The 17,745-nt window shown below is 37.8% G+C and overlaps 2 protein-coding genes across 2 annotated transcripts; one reads left to right on the top strand and one right to left on the bottom strand.

Annotated features, from left to right (window-relative positions):
• Nucleotides 1-534: 534 nt before the first annotated feature.
• LOC100787272 (protein TRACHEARY ELEMENT DIFFERENTIATION-RELATED 7) lies at nt 535-1,477 on the bottom strand. The gene has a single exon (XM_003544028.5). The coding sequence runs from the start codon at nt 1,390-1,392 to the stop codon at nt 661-663; it is 732 nt and encodes a 243-aa protein (XP_003544076.1). The 5' UTR covers nt 1,393-1,477; the 3' UTR covers nt 535-660.
• Nucleotides 1,478-17,126: 15,649 nt separating this feature from the next.
• Nucleotides 17,127-17,483, top strand: LOC106795812 (uncharacterized). The gene has a single exon (XM_014766727.1). The coding sequence runs from the start codon at nt 17,127-17,129 to the stop codon at nt 17,481-17,483; it is 357 nt and encodes a 118-aa protein (XP_014622213.1).
• The last annotated feature ends 262 nt before the right edge of the window (nt 17,484-17,745 follow it).

Below are 17,745 nucleotides of genomic sequence, written 5' to 3' on the forward strand. Positions count from 1 at the left end.
ATGACTTCTTCCTGCTAGGGACTCCCTTTCTATGAAAGTAGCTCATCTTGCCACAAACACTTTACGGTTAGAAGGTTGGTTAAAATAATATCTAATTGTTTCCTTAGGATAACCAATGAATTTACGCTTATCTAACTTTGCCTCAAATTTATCTGTTAGCAATCTGTTAAAGCATGACAACCCCATACCCTGATATGTTTGAGATTCGGCTTATGTCCTTTTCATATCTCATATGGATTTTAACAATAATTACCTTAAAAATCATATATTTTATTATTTCTAATTGTTTGGTTTAAATTTTTTTACATTATCATATCTATATATAAAGATATAGATATATACGTTAAGGAATTAAACTCTTAATGGTTATAACCTACAATTAAAGAAAACATATCAGCTTTAATTTTTATATTCAATGAACTAAAAAGTTCCATGAGCTTCTTGAGTTTTGTGGCAGAAGGACATTTAAAAAATGAAGGGTTAATTACACGAAAAGGAACCCAGAAACAAAAAAAAAAAAAAAAGAAAAAGGAAAGGACAAATTAAGGATATTTATTTATTCGTCGAAGTTAAGTGAAGTTATAGAATCCTTGTTGGGAGTCTTTTGACAAGGATATGCAATTCTCCGTGTGACAAGATCTTTGTTTATATTTCTTTCAATCAGGGCTTGTTTTCAGGATGGTGATGATGAGCATCATGATGTTCAAGTGCACGTAGAGGAGTTGCCACCTCAACAATGCTGCCAGAAGTAACTCGATCTGCTTCATGAGGTGAAGATGATTTTGCATGCAAACCGTGACCAACTTTCTCAGTCTTGATTTCTTCATCAATATGCACATCATCTTCAACAGTTACCACTACTGTGTTTCGTCCAAAAGGACCAGGCACGATGGTTTCCTTTACCGTTTGGTGCTCATCAAAGTGAAGGACCTCGGTTTCTTGCGTCTTCTTCTTCCTCCTCTGAATGCAGCAGAATAGAGCAAAAGCGAGCATTGAGAGAAACAAGAGGCCACCCAATGAGACAACCACGACTATTATGACTGTGGGGTTGTTTGGAGAGGGTGAAGGTGGGAGTGGGGCCGGGGGAAGGGGAGGAGGACGAACAGGACGAGGTGGTGGCGGTGGAGATGGATGAATGGGACGAGGTGGTGGTGGTGGTGGTCGCACCTTTGGGGGTGGAGGAGAAAATGGACGAGGTGGTGACGGTGGTGATGTTCGAAATGGTGGAGGAGGTGGAGAAAAAGAATGAGGGGGTGGTGGAGGAGGGTTAAAGTGCGAAGGTGGAGGTGGAGGGTAAAAGGATTGTGAAGGTGGTGGTGGAGGATTGAAGGGGTGGGAAGGTGATGGAGGAGGGAAAGTTGGAAAGTAGTTGTTAGGTTGAGTTGAGGCCATTTGGGTATTGTTTTTGTTATGTTGGTCAATTGATGTTTCTAAGAGGTAGTTTTCTAAGTTGGGAGTGTTGTGTCTTGAGTGTTATTTTGTTGTGCGGATTTATAAGAAAAAAATATGGTAAGGAATTAGGGAATGGTTACTTGGTTAGTAACTTGACTCTCATGCAAAGTTTTCTTACGGGTTGTTTGTAGTGGAAAACAATCTTCATTGGACTTCCTTAGCTTGTTTTACTTGCGTTGCTTGCTCTTTCTAGTGTTTTTGATTGAAAAGATGGTAATACCTGTGTTGAGGGTGAGGGTTAGAAAGATCAGGAAAACGTACGATCAGTTTATAGTTGATTCATTATGAGTTTTTTTTTCTTCAGTTAATTAGACATTGTAATATGTTTTGTCCAACTTAAGTTTAGGAAAGTAGCTAGTAGTTTATTTTTTTTTAAAAAAAACTTCCATAGATAAATTAACTAAGAAAATTACGGCCAAATTAAATTAAATCAGATCAAACACAGTAACAATAAACCACAAAAAGCATAAGTCAATTGACACAAGGTTAAGATTTTGATCACTCAAATTTGAGTCATGAATAAGTAATTACATTAAATACTAAGAGTTTTACTATCTATAACCAAAAAAAAAAAAAAAAAAACTACTCAAATAAAATTGTCTCTTGTAAAGAATAGTCTGTCAATAAAACTAAATATAAAAATTGTAAAACTTGATTCTTTCTTAGAATTCAATAGGACCAAATTTAGATTAGTTTATAAACTTAAATTCACTACAAATAGTACTCATAAAGGTTTTTAACTTAAAATTATGTATATGTTAATCAATATAAAAGTCCAACATCTTAAATTAATCTTTGATTTATCAATCACTTTAATGATATAACACAAGTTTAATTGAAACCTAATATATTTAAGCTCCTTCAAAACCTTTATAACATATATATACACGGAGTGTGTTGGCACTAAAAATAATCGTTTATCAACGATTATTTGTGTTGGCTAGCACAACATAATTCGACAAGCAATCCAAAATTAGAACACCTAATTCATGGAAGATCAAAGGAAATATTTGGACCTGAAAGGCGGTTGTAAGCAGTTTTTCTAAGGCTAAATGCACTTGAAGTCATGATCTCTAAAAAAATAGGAGAAATGGGTAGTGGAAGTCAACAATTATTTTTCTGCATGAAGAATGAAGCAAATAAAGGTCAAAACGTGAGAAAATATTCAAAGACAGTTTTCTAGAAAATTACCCACGACAACAAAAATAACCGGCAAAAGTAGAATAGTTGACTAATAGATAGCCAACAGAACAATTATACTTAACTGACGAAGGATATAAATGGTAAAATTTGGAGAGTGACAATATCATACTCATGATCTAACATGTAATTGTTCTAGGAGATGTGGGTGGTGGTAATGTTCACAGAGGATAAGAGGAAATCATGTAAGTCCATGATTTCCTAAAATCTAGGAAAGTTAGTTCGAAAACAACTAAGTTGTTTGTAACTGATTTTATCAATCTAAATAGGGAAAACGTAGATGTAAAACAATCCCACCAAAATCAATCAAACTTATCTATTTCAATAAAATATCACTTTATTTACAACTTTCTTTACCATTTTTCCTTTAAGCTTCAAGTTGTTTACAACTTTCCTTTATCCACAATTTCCATAGGAGTAGCATAAGAATAGAAACTTCAATTCAATGATTGCTAGAAAACTCCTTGGAGTGCACTAGTAACCCAATCAAGGAACAAAATCCTTAAGTTAGTCATCTAAAAGGGAATCAATTGTTGGTAATTAACCGACACATTGTTTGATTAGTCGACTAATTTTCACACCAACATAAATTGGCACATCAAGTGGAACTCCAGTCATCTAAAACTGAAGTTTCTTTCACCATCCTTCAATTTTAAAAGATGAATTTGATTCAAACAAGGAGAAGGGCCTCTAGCATTTGAGTAGGGAAATAGTCGCACATGATTATAGTTAACGCAATTGTATCTCCCATGGTTGTAACCACTCAGACAGTTAGTCCACCAACTACATTCACTTTTGTACCTCTTCATCACCCCAAAACTTCACCATCATCAATGAACCTGTAGGTGACATGGGATACAATCCAGTAATTACACACTCCATAATTCTTTCTGCTTCCATTCCTCCACCTTCACGATACTTTACAAGTGATCAAGGGCCAAATCATGTGGCTGTCTTTTTATTAAAAAAAGTGTAATGTTGTTGCTTCTATTCTTTCCTATATCAGTAAGCTGATGTAGACAAGAGTACAAGACAAAATATGCTAGGTTTTCCAACACTTGGGAGATGTTGTCAAATGCCATGGTGCAAAATGAAATGCATAAAGCTAGAGAAGAAGAGCAACGACAATGTCATGATCAAGGAGTTTGGGTTGTATCTATGCAAAGGAATCAACTAAATCCATACGCAGCAACACTAGTTATTGCTCAACCAGCAGTGAAGGTCACCTGGTCCTCATAGTTCAATTTGAGAAAATGCAAATCGCTAGGCAACCCCTAAATGCTACCAAAATAATTGAATTGCCCTCTCACCTTAGAGCTCAAGAGACTACCCCTATATTTCAGATCATTACGATTAATTTTGGTGGTCAAAACTTACATTATGAGGTCACCCTAGATCAATTGTATGAATTTACTAAACAAACAGCTAAGGAGAAAACTATATACAAATAGATGTGTGAGCCCCAGGTGTCCCATTTTGTCATTCCTGAATCAAGCAAAAAATTGTTTTCCATGGCTGCCCTTAGTAATAACGACTGACTAGGAGAAAGCAAACTAATGACAAATAGGCATGTGAGCCCTAAGGGTCACATTTTGACATTCTTGGATAAGACAAACAACCACTTTCCATAATTTTCCCTAGTAATCATTAGCCAACATGAGCAAAGCAAACCAGTTATAAACATGTGTTTGAGCCCCAAGAGTTCCAATATGTCGTGCAAGGATCAAGCAAACAACTGTTTAGCATGGTTACCCTTAGGAATCATCAATCGATAGTTGAGTTATCAAGAAACATTTCAGGATCTAGATGAAGCTCTGACAAAGCAATTTATCAAAAACCTTAGCTATAATGGATAGATAAGGGTTACCTTTTTGCCAAGAGGTTATGAAGTCCTTGACTTTGCAACGTTCTCATGCGAAGATAAAAAATCCCCTGTGGATAGATAAGGGTTATACAACTCAATGTGGTGAAGCCAATTAGAACAAATATTATCTGTTACAGTTATTTTCACTTTCTCTTACTGGCACATCCTTCACATGGTATTCTTTAATGATATATTGTATTTGGATCACAATGTTAAGATTTGATATGATGGGATTCAATCATGCATGCATTGGTCCACATTATTGTTTTAAATATGCCCTAATTAGTCTAAAACTAGGGTAGGAATGATTATGAAGATACACAAATGTGAGAATCCACATATATGAGGTTGAGATCCTTGCAAACTCATGTCATGATGGTTATCACTAACTTATTTATATGTCCTAACAAAACCATAATTGTTTCATAATCATTGTTAGTATGGCTTGAATTGTTTTGATATGTGTCATCTTCCTAAGCCATAGGTTGGTGATTTTGTTTAATTACCATGTTAAGAGGCATGTTTGGCTGGTTGCTCAGTTTTAAAAATTTCAATGGAGTTGAGCCTATTGCATGCATGGTCGTCAAAATTTGCATTGTTTTCATGTTGCATCAATTTGAGTTCTTTGTGTTGTTATGTGTTGCTATGTGATATATGTTATTATGAGTAAATATATTGTTGTGCATGATTCTTCTTTGGAATAGATACTTCTTAGAGGTTTTTTTTTATATGTAAGTTTACACTTTTTGTATGTTTGGGCTTTGTGTGTAACGTAATGAATGCAATGTTCACATTTGCAAGAGCAAATTATTTCCTTTTGTCTAATTTCTTGCCATCAATGCGATATATTGATCATACCTAGATTACTCATGAGCCATAGATTTTTTGAAATGAGATGGTAGATTACCCTACTAGATGTATAAACTTCACAACAGATTGATTATAGATGCCTAACCCAGCGGAACATAACTTAATTTCTGCAAAAAAAGATTGTTTTTTCTTTAATAAAATGACTTTTTTTTTAATATTTCCTAATTTAAATTAATGGTTTGTTACCTCCGTTATGTAAAATTTGTGTAAGTTATGGAACTTAGGTATAGTTTCGATGAACTTTTCCTAAGAGAAACAAAAGAGTGCATTCAAAAGGGATCAAAGTATGAACTAATATTCAAAAAGTTGAATGCATCATCAAAGAAATTTATTTCAATCAAAAATGATTGTTTCAATGACTTCATAGAATTCGATTGTAGTATCTTTTTTTATAATTGAAATATTAGTAGAAGCGATTACAGAGAAGTTATATGAAAACATCAAGTAGCATTAGATCTATATATTTAGAAATATCATTTTACACATGTCAAATTCAGGTTTCTTTACTTTATTGCATATTTGTAAACCTTTACTTTTTTCAATCTTCATTTCTTCTCGAAACCTTTACCTTTCCAATCTATATTTCTGGTTACTAAGGAAATTACTATCGAAGTATAATAAGTATCGAAATTAACCTTTAAATCAAAAATACTATTATAAAGTTACTTACAAATCATTTTATAGATCATTGTACGATATTACTATAATTAAAAATAGATATCTCTATGGAAATTACTATCATTATATGTATTAAATATTAGAGATTCTCTAAAAAGTTGAAAACTATGAACTTGATTGTTTGATTAAAAAGAACTTACAACCGAGAATAGATTTGAGAGGTAAGTATGATTTTCACGATTAACAAATTGGCACGCTCGATGGGACTAGTTTACCAAAAAACTCAATCTTAGGAATAAGTTTGAATGAGAATTCTATGTTGTTAAGCGGTAGAATGACAATAAATAGTCAAAGAAACCGTAGTAACAACAACAACAACAACAACAACAACAACAATAATAATAATGCTAAAAACACTTATACTAATAACAGTGGCAGCAATGGTCAAAATCAAATAGATGTACCTTCTGGGGTAAGTAATGAAATGGTTATGAGTATCAGCCATGCAAACAACAACCCTTTAAATATAAGTGGTTAAGACACAATGCGCTCACAAGTTTAGACAACTATTGTCGAGACTTCTTTGCCACAAAATAATGTAGTGTCAACTACAAACACCTCACCATTTTCTACTTCAAGACCATGGGTATGCCACCATTTTCTAATGAAATGAATATGCTGCATTTGAGTCTGCCTATGCCTCAAAGTCAAAACACAATACCAACTATTGTACTTAGTAGACAAACCAACAGGATTCTAGAATTTTGGGGGGCAACAATCATTCTTATGATGCTGACCAGTTAAGAAATATAAGAGTTTCTATCGAAGATAGGATAACAAGAGATAGCAGCATGGTCTCCACAGGTGTTTCTAATGAAACATTGGAAGTTTTTAGACAACAAATAGACCATAGTTATCATGAGGTGGTCAATACTTTGACAAATCACATGGCCTCGATTTTAAATCCTATGGTGAGAATGACCAATGAAAGTTATCAACAGATGAATGCTATCCTAACTCGAATAGGAAATTCTTTGGCCATTCCTAGAAACCAACTTGGGAATAGACAATAATTCAAGAAATACAAGTGCAAGAAAGACCTAATAATAATAATAATAATAATAATCCTAAAAATGGAGTTAATGTCTTGGTATGATTAGTGAATGATAGAGAGCAACCAAACCTTGTTTTGGTGAATAGAAACCTCAATGCAAATGAAGTTCTAGTTAACATGCACAAAATCAAATACTTTGAGGACTAAATGGTCCAAACAAAGATTTAGGCCTTGAAGCAACTCAAAATCCTCAAATTAATCATATGATTGAACAAGCCTTGAATAGGCATGGCTTCAAAACAAGAAATGCACAACCACCTTATTTCATTTCTGCTTTCCTTGACTATATTTTATAATCTGAGTTGTCGATGAGTTATAAGGTGCCAAAATTTGTGGGTGAATTAGAAGAGCTATAGAAGAGCTATATTTTCAAATTGAATGTGGTGATTCAGCCATTGACAAATTTCTCAAAATGAAATACTTTCCTAGTTCTCTGACCAAATATGTGTTTACTTGGTTCACCACATTACCACCAAATTCCATATATACTTGGGCATCACTATTAGAAAATACACTTTCAACATCGGTTATTTAGAACATTCTACATCGGTTTTAAAACCGATGTTGAAAGTGACGATGTTGAATGTATGAATGTTAACATCGGTTTTGGAGAACCGATGTTAACATACATATGACAACATCGGTTCTCTAAATAACCGATGTTAAACACAATGAACAACAGCAAAAAAAGTGTACGCATGATGAACGTTGACATCGGTTTTCCAGTAAAACCGATGTTAATATGTTAGTTTAACATCGGTTTTTAAGAAAAACCGATGTTAATATATGCCCTTAACATCGGTTTTTCTAGAAAACCGATGTCAACGTTCATCATGTATACACTTATTTGGTGTAGTTCTTTGTGTATAACATCGGTTAATTATAAATAACCGATGTTCATATTCAAATATTCACATAGGTTATTTATAATTAATCAATGTTAATGTACACTAGTTGACATCGGTTATCTACAGATAACCGATGTTAAAATACAAATGCTGACATCGGTTATTCCCCAAAAACCGATGTTAATATACAAACGTTAACATCGGTTTTGTATTATAACCGATGTTGGTAATGATATTAACATCGGTTTTTGTTAATAACCGATGTTGTTTTCAAATATTTTTTTATATATATACTTTCTGTTTTTACAGTAAACCCAAAATTGTACCTGTCAAATGCAATTTCAGGAGGCCCAATTCACAGCAAAGAAACATTTTATTCTGCTTTCAAGCAGTTTTAATGATAATAAACATCAAATAGCAGATTTATATATTATAAAGAACAATCAACAAATGAATTCAATGTTCATGTTACATAGAAAATGTCAAAAATGTTTAAAAATGTCCCTAAATCCTAGGCCTGATCTCTAACTCAGAGATAAAACTGTGCCCACTGGATCTGCAATGCTTTTAATCTCTCAGGCTCCAATGGTCTAGGGTCGTTAAAATACTGCATGATTAAATAAATCATATTAAGTTAATAATGTAATACAAATTATAAATAAATCGATTTTGTTTGAAATAAACTTACTGCTTCCCAATTATTTCTAAAACTTCCTAAAATGATGGTGGACATCCAGTGCATGACATAGTAGCCGCACTCAGTAGTTCCTTTTTGTCTATTACACTAAATACATAATGAAATTTGGATATTAATTAAACAACTAGTGTACAAACACATAAAGAAATATATATAAGTGGAAGTTTTATGTAAATGACGTACCTTGACGACAATCCACCTAGCAGGAGCCTTTGATTTAGGCTGTGGAGCATCATCAAGACCCTTGATAGCACTGTTCCATATGAGTAACAATTAAAAACTGGTGTTGTACGTTGAGGTATTACAATGCAAATGTATTGAAAAGAACATTAACCTATTAATAATCCCCTTAAGGTAGTTGTCTGGCCTGTTATGCAATGAACAAAACCAGACAACTAAGTGATCCTTGGGCAGGATGACCACCATCTGCCAATGTCCGCTGCAGTGGAACCTAAAATGGGTTAGTACATTAGTAAACATTAATTAAATTTTGTTATTTTGTGACTTACCCATTTAGGTAGGCTCCAAGATACACATCGCGTTGTGAACTCTGCATCCAACTCTTTATGTAACTTTCAGATTCAAACTGTGATTGCCCAGACCTCTGAATGGACTGAGGCTCGAGGAATCCATAGATATCATAATTCCCCGCTCGCATACATGTTTCAGTGAGATGCCTGTTTATGTGAAGTCAAAGTTAAATATTTATGAATTGAAAGCCATAACCTAGGTAAATAAAAGCCTTTTATATAAAGACTTACAGAATCCACAACTGTAACACTGATATGCTGAGACATTGACCACCGTGTGCGATTTCAGAGAGGTCTTCGTGCTTTATGTACAGGGGGAAATCTGGATTAACTACCCCGAACACGGTGGCATCCCATCTAACCTGATAAGGTCTCAAGAAAAGCTCTGGGATGCTCAATGTCATCAGATAAAGCGGATCATCGACCTCCGGATCGGGCTTCGGAGGTGGTTTTGGCGGAGACACAACTACCTATTCATGAAATAAAGTTAAATAGCCAAATTTGAGGCACGCTTAATGAATTAATTTAAAAAGAAGAAACATATAGTAAGGACAATAAGTACCTGGTTTGATAAAGACTTGATCAGATGTGTCGGCCAAGCAAGGAAGGTGTGAAGTGCCTGCCTCACTAAGGAAACCTCAGCAGTGGGTACAGGAACTGCAGCATCTGCATCTTTAACCTCATCCACACTCACCTTTACTTGGCCAGGAAACAAAGGAGTGTTATGAACAAGAGTGGATCCCTCATAAACTCTCCCCACGGCAACCAGGCGGGCAGGATCTGCTTCTATGTACAAGCCGCACCTGTCAGAGTCACCCGTCTCAGGATCGTTTCCTGAGGGATCAACACAACTCCCCTTTGTGCTCACCCGAGGACCGGAGGGACCAGAACCAACCAGAGGCTCAGGAGGTCCCTGAGATTGCATCTGTGACTGAAGTTGGCTGAAGGATGCCATGACCTGCCTCGTCACTTTCTCTGTGATGGACTCCTCTAGCTAGTCCCTGATCTGCTGAGTCAGCTGCTGTAATTCGTCAGGAGGCAGGGAGGAAGTGCAGTGGGATCCGTGGAGCCGATCCAAAGTATTGCTTGATGGTGACACTGGCTCCAGCAGCACGGAAACATCCAGGGTGCTCTGGACGTCCAATAGCAGCGGCCAGAACATCCTGACGTCCATGGTGGACGAACGATCCCTGTGTGGCCTGCTCCTCAAACGAATCCTGCACAGAAAACACACGGTGGTACATGGCATTCTCAAAATATTCAAACGTAATTGTAATGGTTAGTTGAAAATGACTTACAATCTTCTCAGCGATTTCCTTTGCGGCCTCAGTCGTCATCTCCCCTGTCTTCTTCGTGCGGGCCATCTTCCACTTCACGTGGCGTCTGACCGGGGATGGAGGGTCAATGACGCCATCAACGCTTTCGGACTGTGCAGCTTCCTGCATCTTCTTCTTGGTCTTCTCAGCCAGGAGCTTCTGCTCCAAATAATCATAACCCCCACGAGACAAAACATGGGGGGCAGTATTCTGCTTCTGGATGGCCTGTGCCTTGATGTGCACATCCTGAAAAAATTAAACAATAATGTTTGAAATGGGTAGAATGAAGTATAACAACATCATGTTTAATATGAAAAACAACTTAAATGGCAAAGGAACATACCTCCCAAGAAGGGTCTCTACGAGTCTGGCAAAACTGGGCCCACTTTTCCTTGCCGATGCCGTATTTGTCACAGACAGTGTCCTCGACACCGTCCTGATCGGCTGCAAGGGCCCATTTTCTCGTGAGGTCTGATTTAAACTGCCTCCATCTCTCCCCCACGGTCTGTAGTAACTTCTTTTTCGTCCTACTGTCAGAAGCCTCTGGGATATCAAATTCCGCCTGACAACATGAAGCAAAGTTTATTTGTTACAATAATGAAATTTGTTGGCTATTAATTACACACAATCAAATAAGAAAAGAGAAATACCTGAATATCCTCCCAAATCAGGTCCTTCTGAGCAGTAGGGACTTCCTTCCTGTTCTCGTAGGTGATGTCCACCTTATCACGTGCCACAATCCCCAAATATGTTCTTAATTTCTTCTTGTGGGGACCGTCGGCCTTCCCTGTAGCAGGATCAACATGCACCACTAGTCTCTCAACACCAGGTGGTCTAGTGGACAACGATCGTAGGCGTGAGGCTTTGCGTGTCCGCTTCACGGCAGACGTCGAAGCCGATGCGTCCAAAGTAGGAGGAGGACGAGGAGGAGAAGGAGGAGAAGGAGAAGGAGGAGGAGGAGTAGTGGAGCCAGGTGGAGAACCCATGATCTTTTATACAATAACATACAAAATTGGATTAATGAAAAGAGGATTAGTGATAATTTTTTTTTGGAAGGCAAAAGTATAACATTATTAAACAAAACCCCACCACATAAGGAGACAAGACAAATTAACCAAAGGACTCTGAAAGATAGGTAGTTGTGCTTTTTAATTGTGATTTCATCCATGTTTTCTTTGATATTGATTTTCTTAGGACTTCATCCATGCTTTCACAGCATTTGATTTTCTTTTTTGCAGAAAAGAAAGAGGGGAACGAGCAACAATTTGAAGGTTGTACATTCAGGAACTAAAGAATTCAAAATAGGTAGTAATAAGAGGGATTTGTTTTTGGGATTTTCTTAGCACCAAGAGCGGCTACGGAAGAAGCTTGCACTTGAGAAGGGAAGGATATTTTCAGCTAATGAACAAGTTTCTTAACTATTTGTCCTTCATATTTTACTGTTTTTTTTTCTTATATGTAGATATAAATAATATAAGGCTATGCCATAGGGACCTGGTCATTTTTACCCCTAACAATCTTAGAAGTAAATATAGACCATGTTTTTACGAAATACCCTTATACCATTTATATTTACATATTAGCAAAAAGAAACAGTAAAATCTTAAGGACAAATAGTTAAGAAACTTGTTCATTAGCTGCAAATATCCTTCCCTCCTCAAGTGCAAACTTCTTGCGTAGCCACTCTTGGTGCTCAGAAAATCCCAAAAACAAATCCCTCTTATTACTAGCAATTTTGAATTCTTTAGTTCCTGAATATACAACCTTCAAATTGTTGCTCGTTCCCCTCTTTGAGAATGAGGAGGATCTTCATAGGACTTCATCCAGCTGATGTTTGTCGGCAGTTTCATCATCCACCACCCTTTTCTTCTGTGCCTTCTCACGTTCATTGTTGTTAAACCCATATTTATGCCTTCTTCCCTTCATGTCTTGTTTTATCACAACTTTAGCTGAATCTCCCATCTTCAGCATAGTTGAATCTCTTGTCTTATTGTCCAATGCCACATTTTGATGGCCTGTATCTCTTTTGTTCGTATGTTCTACTGCTTTAGCTTCACAATGCATAGAGCAATCAGAATTTTCCAGTCATCACCAAAGGCTTATGAATCAGCGTTGACACTCTCCACCCTCTTTGGTTTATGCTTCTGTGTTTTCTTCCATGCTTCCTCCTTATAATTCTCAGATTTATTGGAGGTCCCACTAGAAGGATCAGCACCAATTCGTGCCTGTTCCTCCTCTACCAGCTCAATATCTTTCGTTTCACCTTTGCTTTTGAAAACTACACTGTAATTTACAAAACAAAAGTTGAAAGAAAAGATATTGACCTGATAAACGAGGAAGAAGCACAGATTGGTGGTGATTGTTCTAGTGCAACCTCGAATAAAGCTAAGATTTATAACGAGGAGGCACGGAAGAAAACACAAAAGCATAAACCAAAGAGGGTGGAGAGTGTCAATGCTAATGCAGAAGCCTTTGGTGATCACTGGAAAATTCTGATTGCTTTATGCATTCTGAAGCTGAAGCACTAGAAAATACGAAGAAAAGAGATACAGGCCATCAAAGTGTGTCATTGGACAATGAGACAGGAGATTCAACTATGCTGAAGATGGGAGATTCAACTAAAGTTGTGATAAAACAAGACATGAAGGGAAGAGAGCATAAATATGGGTTTAACAACAATGAACGTGAGAAGCCAGAGAAGAAAAGGGTGGTGGATGATGAAACTGGTGACAAACATGAGCTGGATGAAGTCCTAAGGAGGCAAATTGAAACAAAAAACCGATGCCTCAATCAGAGAAAAATGTAGTGGTCACTTACTAGGTTTGGTGACCTCTGTCTCTGCAGAAAATTACATTAGCCGATGTTAATCAATTCTCCTTCATCATGATCATTTCGATTTGCATGAACGTCGTCAGCTTCTTCTTCTCCGACAACGTTACCAGTGATTTGAGCGGTCAAAGGACTAACATAGGTGTCCGTGTATGAATCATCATCTTCTACATTAACACCAACTGTTTTGCCCTACAGAACCACGCACCACCTTTCATCACAAGGGTCTTGCACGTAAAATACTTGTCTAGCTTGTTCTGCCATGATGAAAGGGTCATTGTGGTAACCAAGTTTTTTTAGATCTACCAGGGTAAATCCTATATCATCAGTGCGCACACCGGTGTTGCTGTCAACCCATTTACATTTGAAAACACATACTGTAAATTTCACATAATTAAGCTCCCAAATTTCATCAATGAACCCAAAGTAAGGGATGGAAGCTACACAGGGATTGGCGTCATTGACACTTGCAAAGTGTTGAGATTCAGCCCTTAGGGTGACCCCACTGTTCTGCATTGTACTTTTGTCATCTTGTGCTTTTGTGTAAAATGAATACCTATTTATGTCGTATCCTTGCCAGGTTATAACATTTCTTTTAGGCCCATCTGCTAGTTTTCTTAATGTTTCTGAAGCATTCTCATCTGCAAAGATTGTATCTTTAAACCAATCATAGAAAGTTTTGTTATGCATTTTCAACGCCCAATTCTTTGACATTTTCGGATTATTCTGTTTGACTAAAGCTTCATGCTTAACTATGTATGGCAAAACTTCATTACTGTTGTTTAAGACATACAAGTGAGCTTGTAACAAATCTTCTACACTTGGAGTGATCACCTGTAGTCCTCTTGAACCCTTACCACCCACTCTATCATCATGCCGACACTCAGGAAGCCCAACAGCTTTAGCCTTCTCTAAGTATTCTGAACAAAATTCAATGGCTTCTTCTGCAATGTACCTCTCAACAATAGATGCTTCCGGACGATATAGATTCTTTGTATACCATTTTAAGATCTTCATGTATCGCTCAATCGGGTACATCCACCGTAGATAAACAGGACCACAACATTTGATTTCTCTGACCAGATGCACAATCAAGTGAATCATGATGTCAAAGAAAGCAGGGGGAAAATACATCTCCAACTGGCACAGTATAATTGCGGCCTCATTTTCCAACTCATCAAACATTACTGGATCAATCACTTTGCTACATATAGCATGGAAGAAAAAGCACAGACGAGTTATTGTGAACCTGACTTTGTTTGGCAAGATGTCTCGTATAGCCACGGCTAACAATTGTTGCATGAGCACATGACAATCGTGAGACTTTAACCCTACAAGCTTAAGCTCCTTCAACTGCACTAGGCTCTTAATATTTGAAGAGTATCCTTGTGGAACCTTCACCCGACGAAGACACTGACAAAAACTTATGTTCTCCTTCTTGGACAAAGTATGGCAGGCTGGGGGCAAGTAAATTTTCTTCCCATCAGACCTTGGATGCAACTGTGATCTTATACCCATATCAGCTAGATCTTGACGGGTATTCAAGCCATCCTTCATCTTGCCTTGAATGTTAAGGAGCGTCCCAATCACACTGTCACAAACATTTTTCTCCACATGCATAACATCAATACAATGTCTAACGTCAAGATCACACCAGTACGGAAGATCAAAGAAAATGGACCTCTTCTTCCATATGCAACTCTGACTTTTATCCTTCTTTTGGGTCTTCCCAAATACAGTGTTCAGGTGTTGAACCCGCTGATATACCTGCTCACCAGTGAACGGTATCGGATCAATATCATGCTCTTGACTTCCATTAAAAGCTTTTCTCAGTCGTCTGTAAGGATGATTGGGTGTTAGAAAGTGACAATGCCTACTGTAGACTATTTTTCTCCCATGTTTCAGTTGTATGTAACTTGTATTTTCTTCACAGATGGGGCATGCATGATGACCCTTAACACTGTAACCGCTGAGATTCCCATATGCTGGAAAGTCATTAATGGTACAAAAAAGCATTACACGCATTTCAAATGTCTCCTTGCGAAACGCATCAAACACTACAACCCCCTCGTCCCACAACTTTCTCAGATCTTCAACCAACGCACTTAGATAAACATCAATGTCATTTCCTGGCTGTCTTGGGCCTGATATCATCATAGACAACATCATGTATTTTCGCTTCATGCACAACCAAGGAGGCAAATTGTAAATTACTAGCAGAACTGGCCATGAACTGTGTTGAGTGCTTAAGGTGCCATATGGATTCATTCCATCACTGGCTAGTCCAAGTCTAAGATTTCTTGGCTCATTCCCGAAATCCGGATACAAACCATCAATCTTCTTCCACTGGGAGCAATCAGCCGGATGACGGACCATTCCATCAGAAATCCTTCCATTTGCATGCCATGTAAGGTCTTTTGCGTCGTCCTCATTAGCAAATAGACGCTTAACCCTTGGAATGATTGGAAGATACCACAAAACCTTCGCTGGGGGGCCCTTGTTGGAGTTTTCATCAAAATTGCTTTCCTCTTCATCCTTCACTTTGTACCGTGAAGTCCCACAGACATGGCATTTGGACATTTCTTGGAATTCATGCCTGTAGAGTATGCAATCATTGGGGCAAGCATGAATCTTCTGATACTCCATACCCATCGGACACAATATCTTTTTTGCCTTATAGTAACTTTTAGGCAATGTGTTGTCCTCTGGAAGCAGATTGTGCACTACCTCTAGCAGTGAGGTGAAACTTTTGTGTGTGTGTGTGTGTGTGTGTGTATGGTTGTGTGTGTGTGTGGGTTTCTGGCTGTGTGTGTGTGTGTTTCTGTGTGTGTGTGTGTGTGTCTATGGTTGTGTGTGTGTGTGGGTGTGTGGCTATGCGTGTGTGTGTGTTTCTGTGTGTGTGTGTGTGTGTGTTTCTGTGTGTGTGTGTGTGTGTGTGTGTGTATGGTTGTGTGTGTGTGTGGGTGTGTGGCTGTGTGTGTGTGTGTGTGTGTGTGTGTTTCTGTGTGTGTGTGTGGCTGTGGCTGTGGCTGTGTGTGTGTGGGTGTGTGGCTGTGTGTATGCGTGTCTGTGTTTCTGTGTGTGTGTGTGTGTTTCTGTGTATGTGTGTGTGTGTGGCTGTGTGTGTTTGTTTCTGTGTGTGTGTGTGTGTGTGTGTGTTGAAGAACCTGCCCCAAGACACAGCAGACACTTGTGCATATAGGATGCTGCTGCTGCTGCATACAGGATGCTGCTGCTGCTGTCCTTTGCATACAGGACAGCAGACACTTGTGTTGAAGAACCAAGCCAATTCATATTGTTGTTGAGGTTATACGAACCGGCTCTCCACGCAATCGAGAGAATGTTGCTGCTGTCTTGTGGTCACTATGCACCAGAGATCCACTGTAATTAAAACTAGCGAAAGAACATGGTGCAGAAGGAGCACTGCATGAGTTGTCAGAAAATGGAACTGATAGAGCTAAGATAAAAGCTGGAAGCATATTGGAACTCTTGCAGCGAATGGAAGGGGTTGATAATCTGCAGAGTTCATAGTCTCAAAGTATGGAGGCTGGAGGGCATTGGAGGAAGGCATTAGAGGAAGCCAAGACTCTATTTGGTGGAGGGACCTGCTATCAAGTCAGCAGCAACAACAGAACCAGGTAGTCAAAATGGAAAGAAATTGGAAGGTGGGAGGTGGGGAGAAGTTAAGATTTTGGGAGGACCCTTAGACACATAATGTTATACCATTAATGGACAAATAACCAAGGCTGTACCGAATTTCTGATCAACAGAAATAAATCATTATGAATATGGGGAATAACACCAACGGCGGATGGGAGTGGAAGCTATCTTGGAGGACGGCTCTTTTTGATAGTGAAATTCAAATGGCAGATAATTTCCTTGGAGAACTATCACAGCAGCAGATTCAGACAAATAGGGAGGATAGGTGCAGCTGGAAGCATGATCAAACTGGATACTACTCAACAAAAAGCGGATATGACTTGATATGGGAAGCACAGATGGGAGCTAATCAGAATTTGGACTTTGTGGACATTTGGAAGCTCAAAATACCAAGTAAATCACTGGTTTTTGCTTGGAGGCTAATTAGGGACAGACTTCCAACTAGGATGAATCTTAGAAGGCGGCAGGTTGTGATAATTAAATGAGGTACAGTGCCCATTTTGTGGAGATGTAGAGGAGGAGCCTGCCCATTTAGAAATATGGAGACAGACTTTGGAACACATTTTAATCAGTGGTCCTCCAACCTAAAGGAAGTGTTTGGTAAATAGGCTGTAGAGGATTCACAATCTATGTAACAATTAGCTTGTTGTAAGTGGTTCTATTATAAAATAGCAACCAAATGCACATTTATATCTACCAATGTAATCTTAGTACCACTGGTAGTTTTCAATATATATAATATCTAAT

The sequence above is a fragment of the Glycine max genome, chromosome 14 (genome assembly GCF_000004515.6).
Source record: "Glycine max cultivar Williams 82 chromosome 14, Glycine_max_v4.0, whole genome shotgun sequence".
Lineage (NCBI taxonomy): Eukaryota > Viridiplantae > Streptophyta > Magnoliopsida > Fabales > Fabaceae > Glycine > Glycine max.

What these genes read in the sequence shown, in the direction of transcription:
- LOC100787272 (XM_003544028.5), bottom strand. Translation starts at nt 1,392, where the DNA reads ATGGCCTCAACTCAACCTAACAACTACTTTCCAACTTTCCCTCCTCCA.
- LOC106795812 (XM_014766727.1), top strand. Translation starts at nt 17,127, where the DNA reads ATGGGGAATAACACCAACGGCGGATGGGAGTGGAAGCTATCTTGGAGG.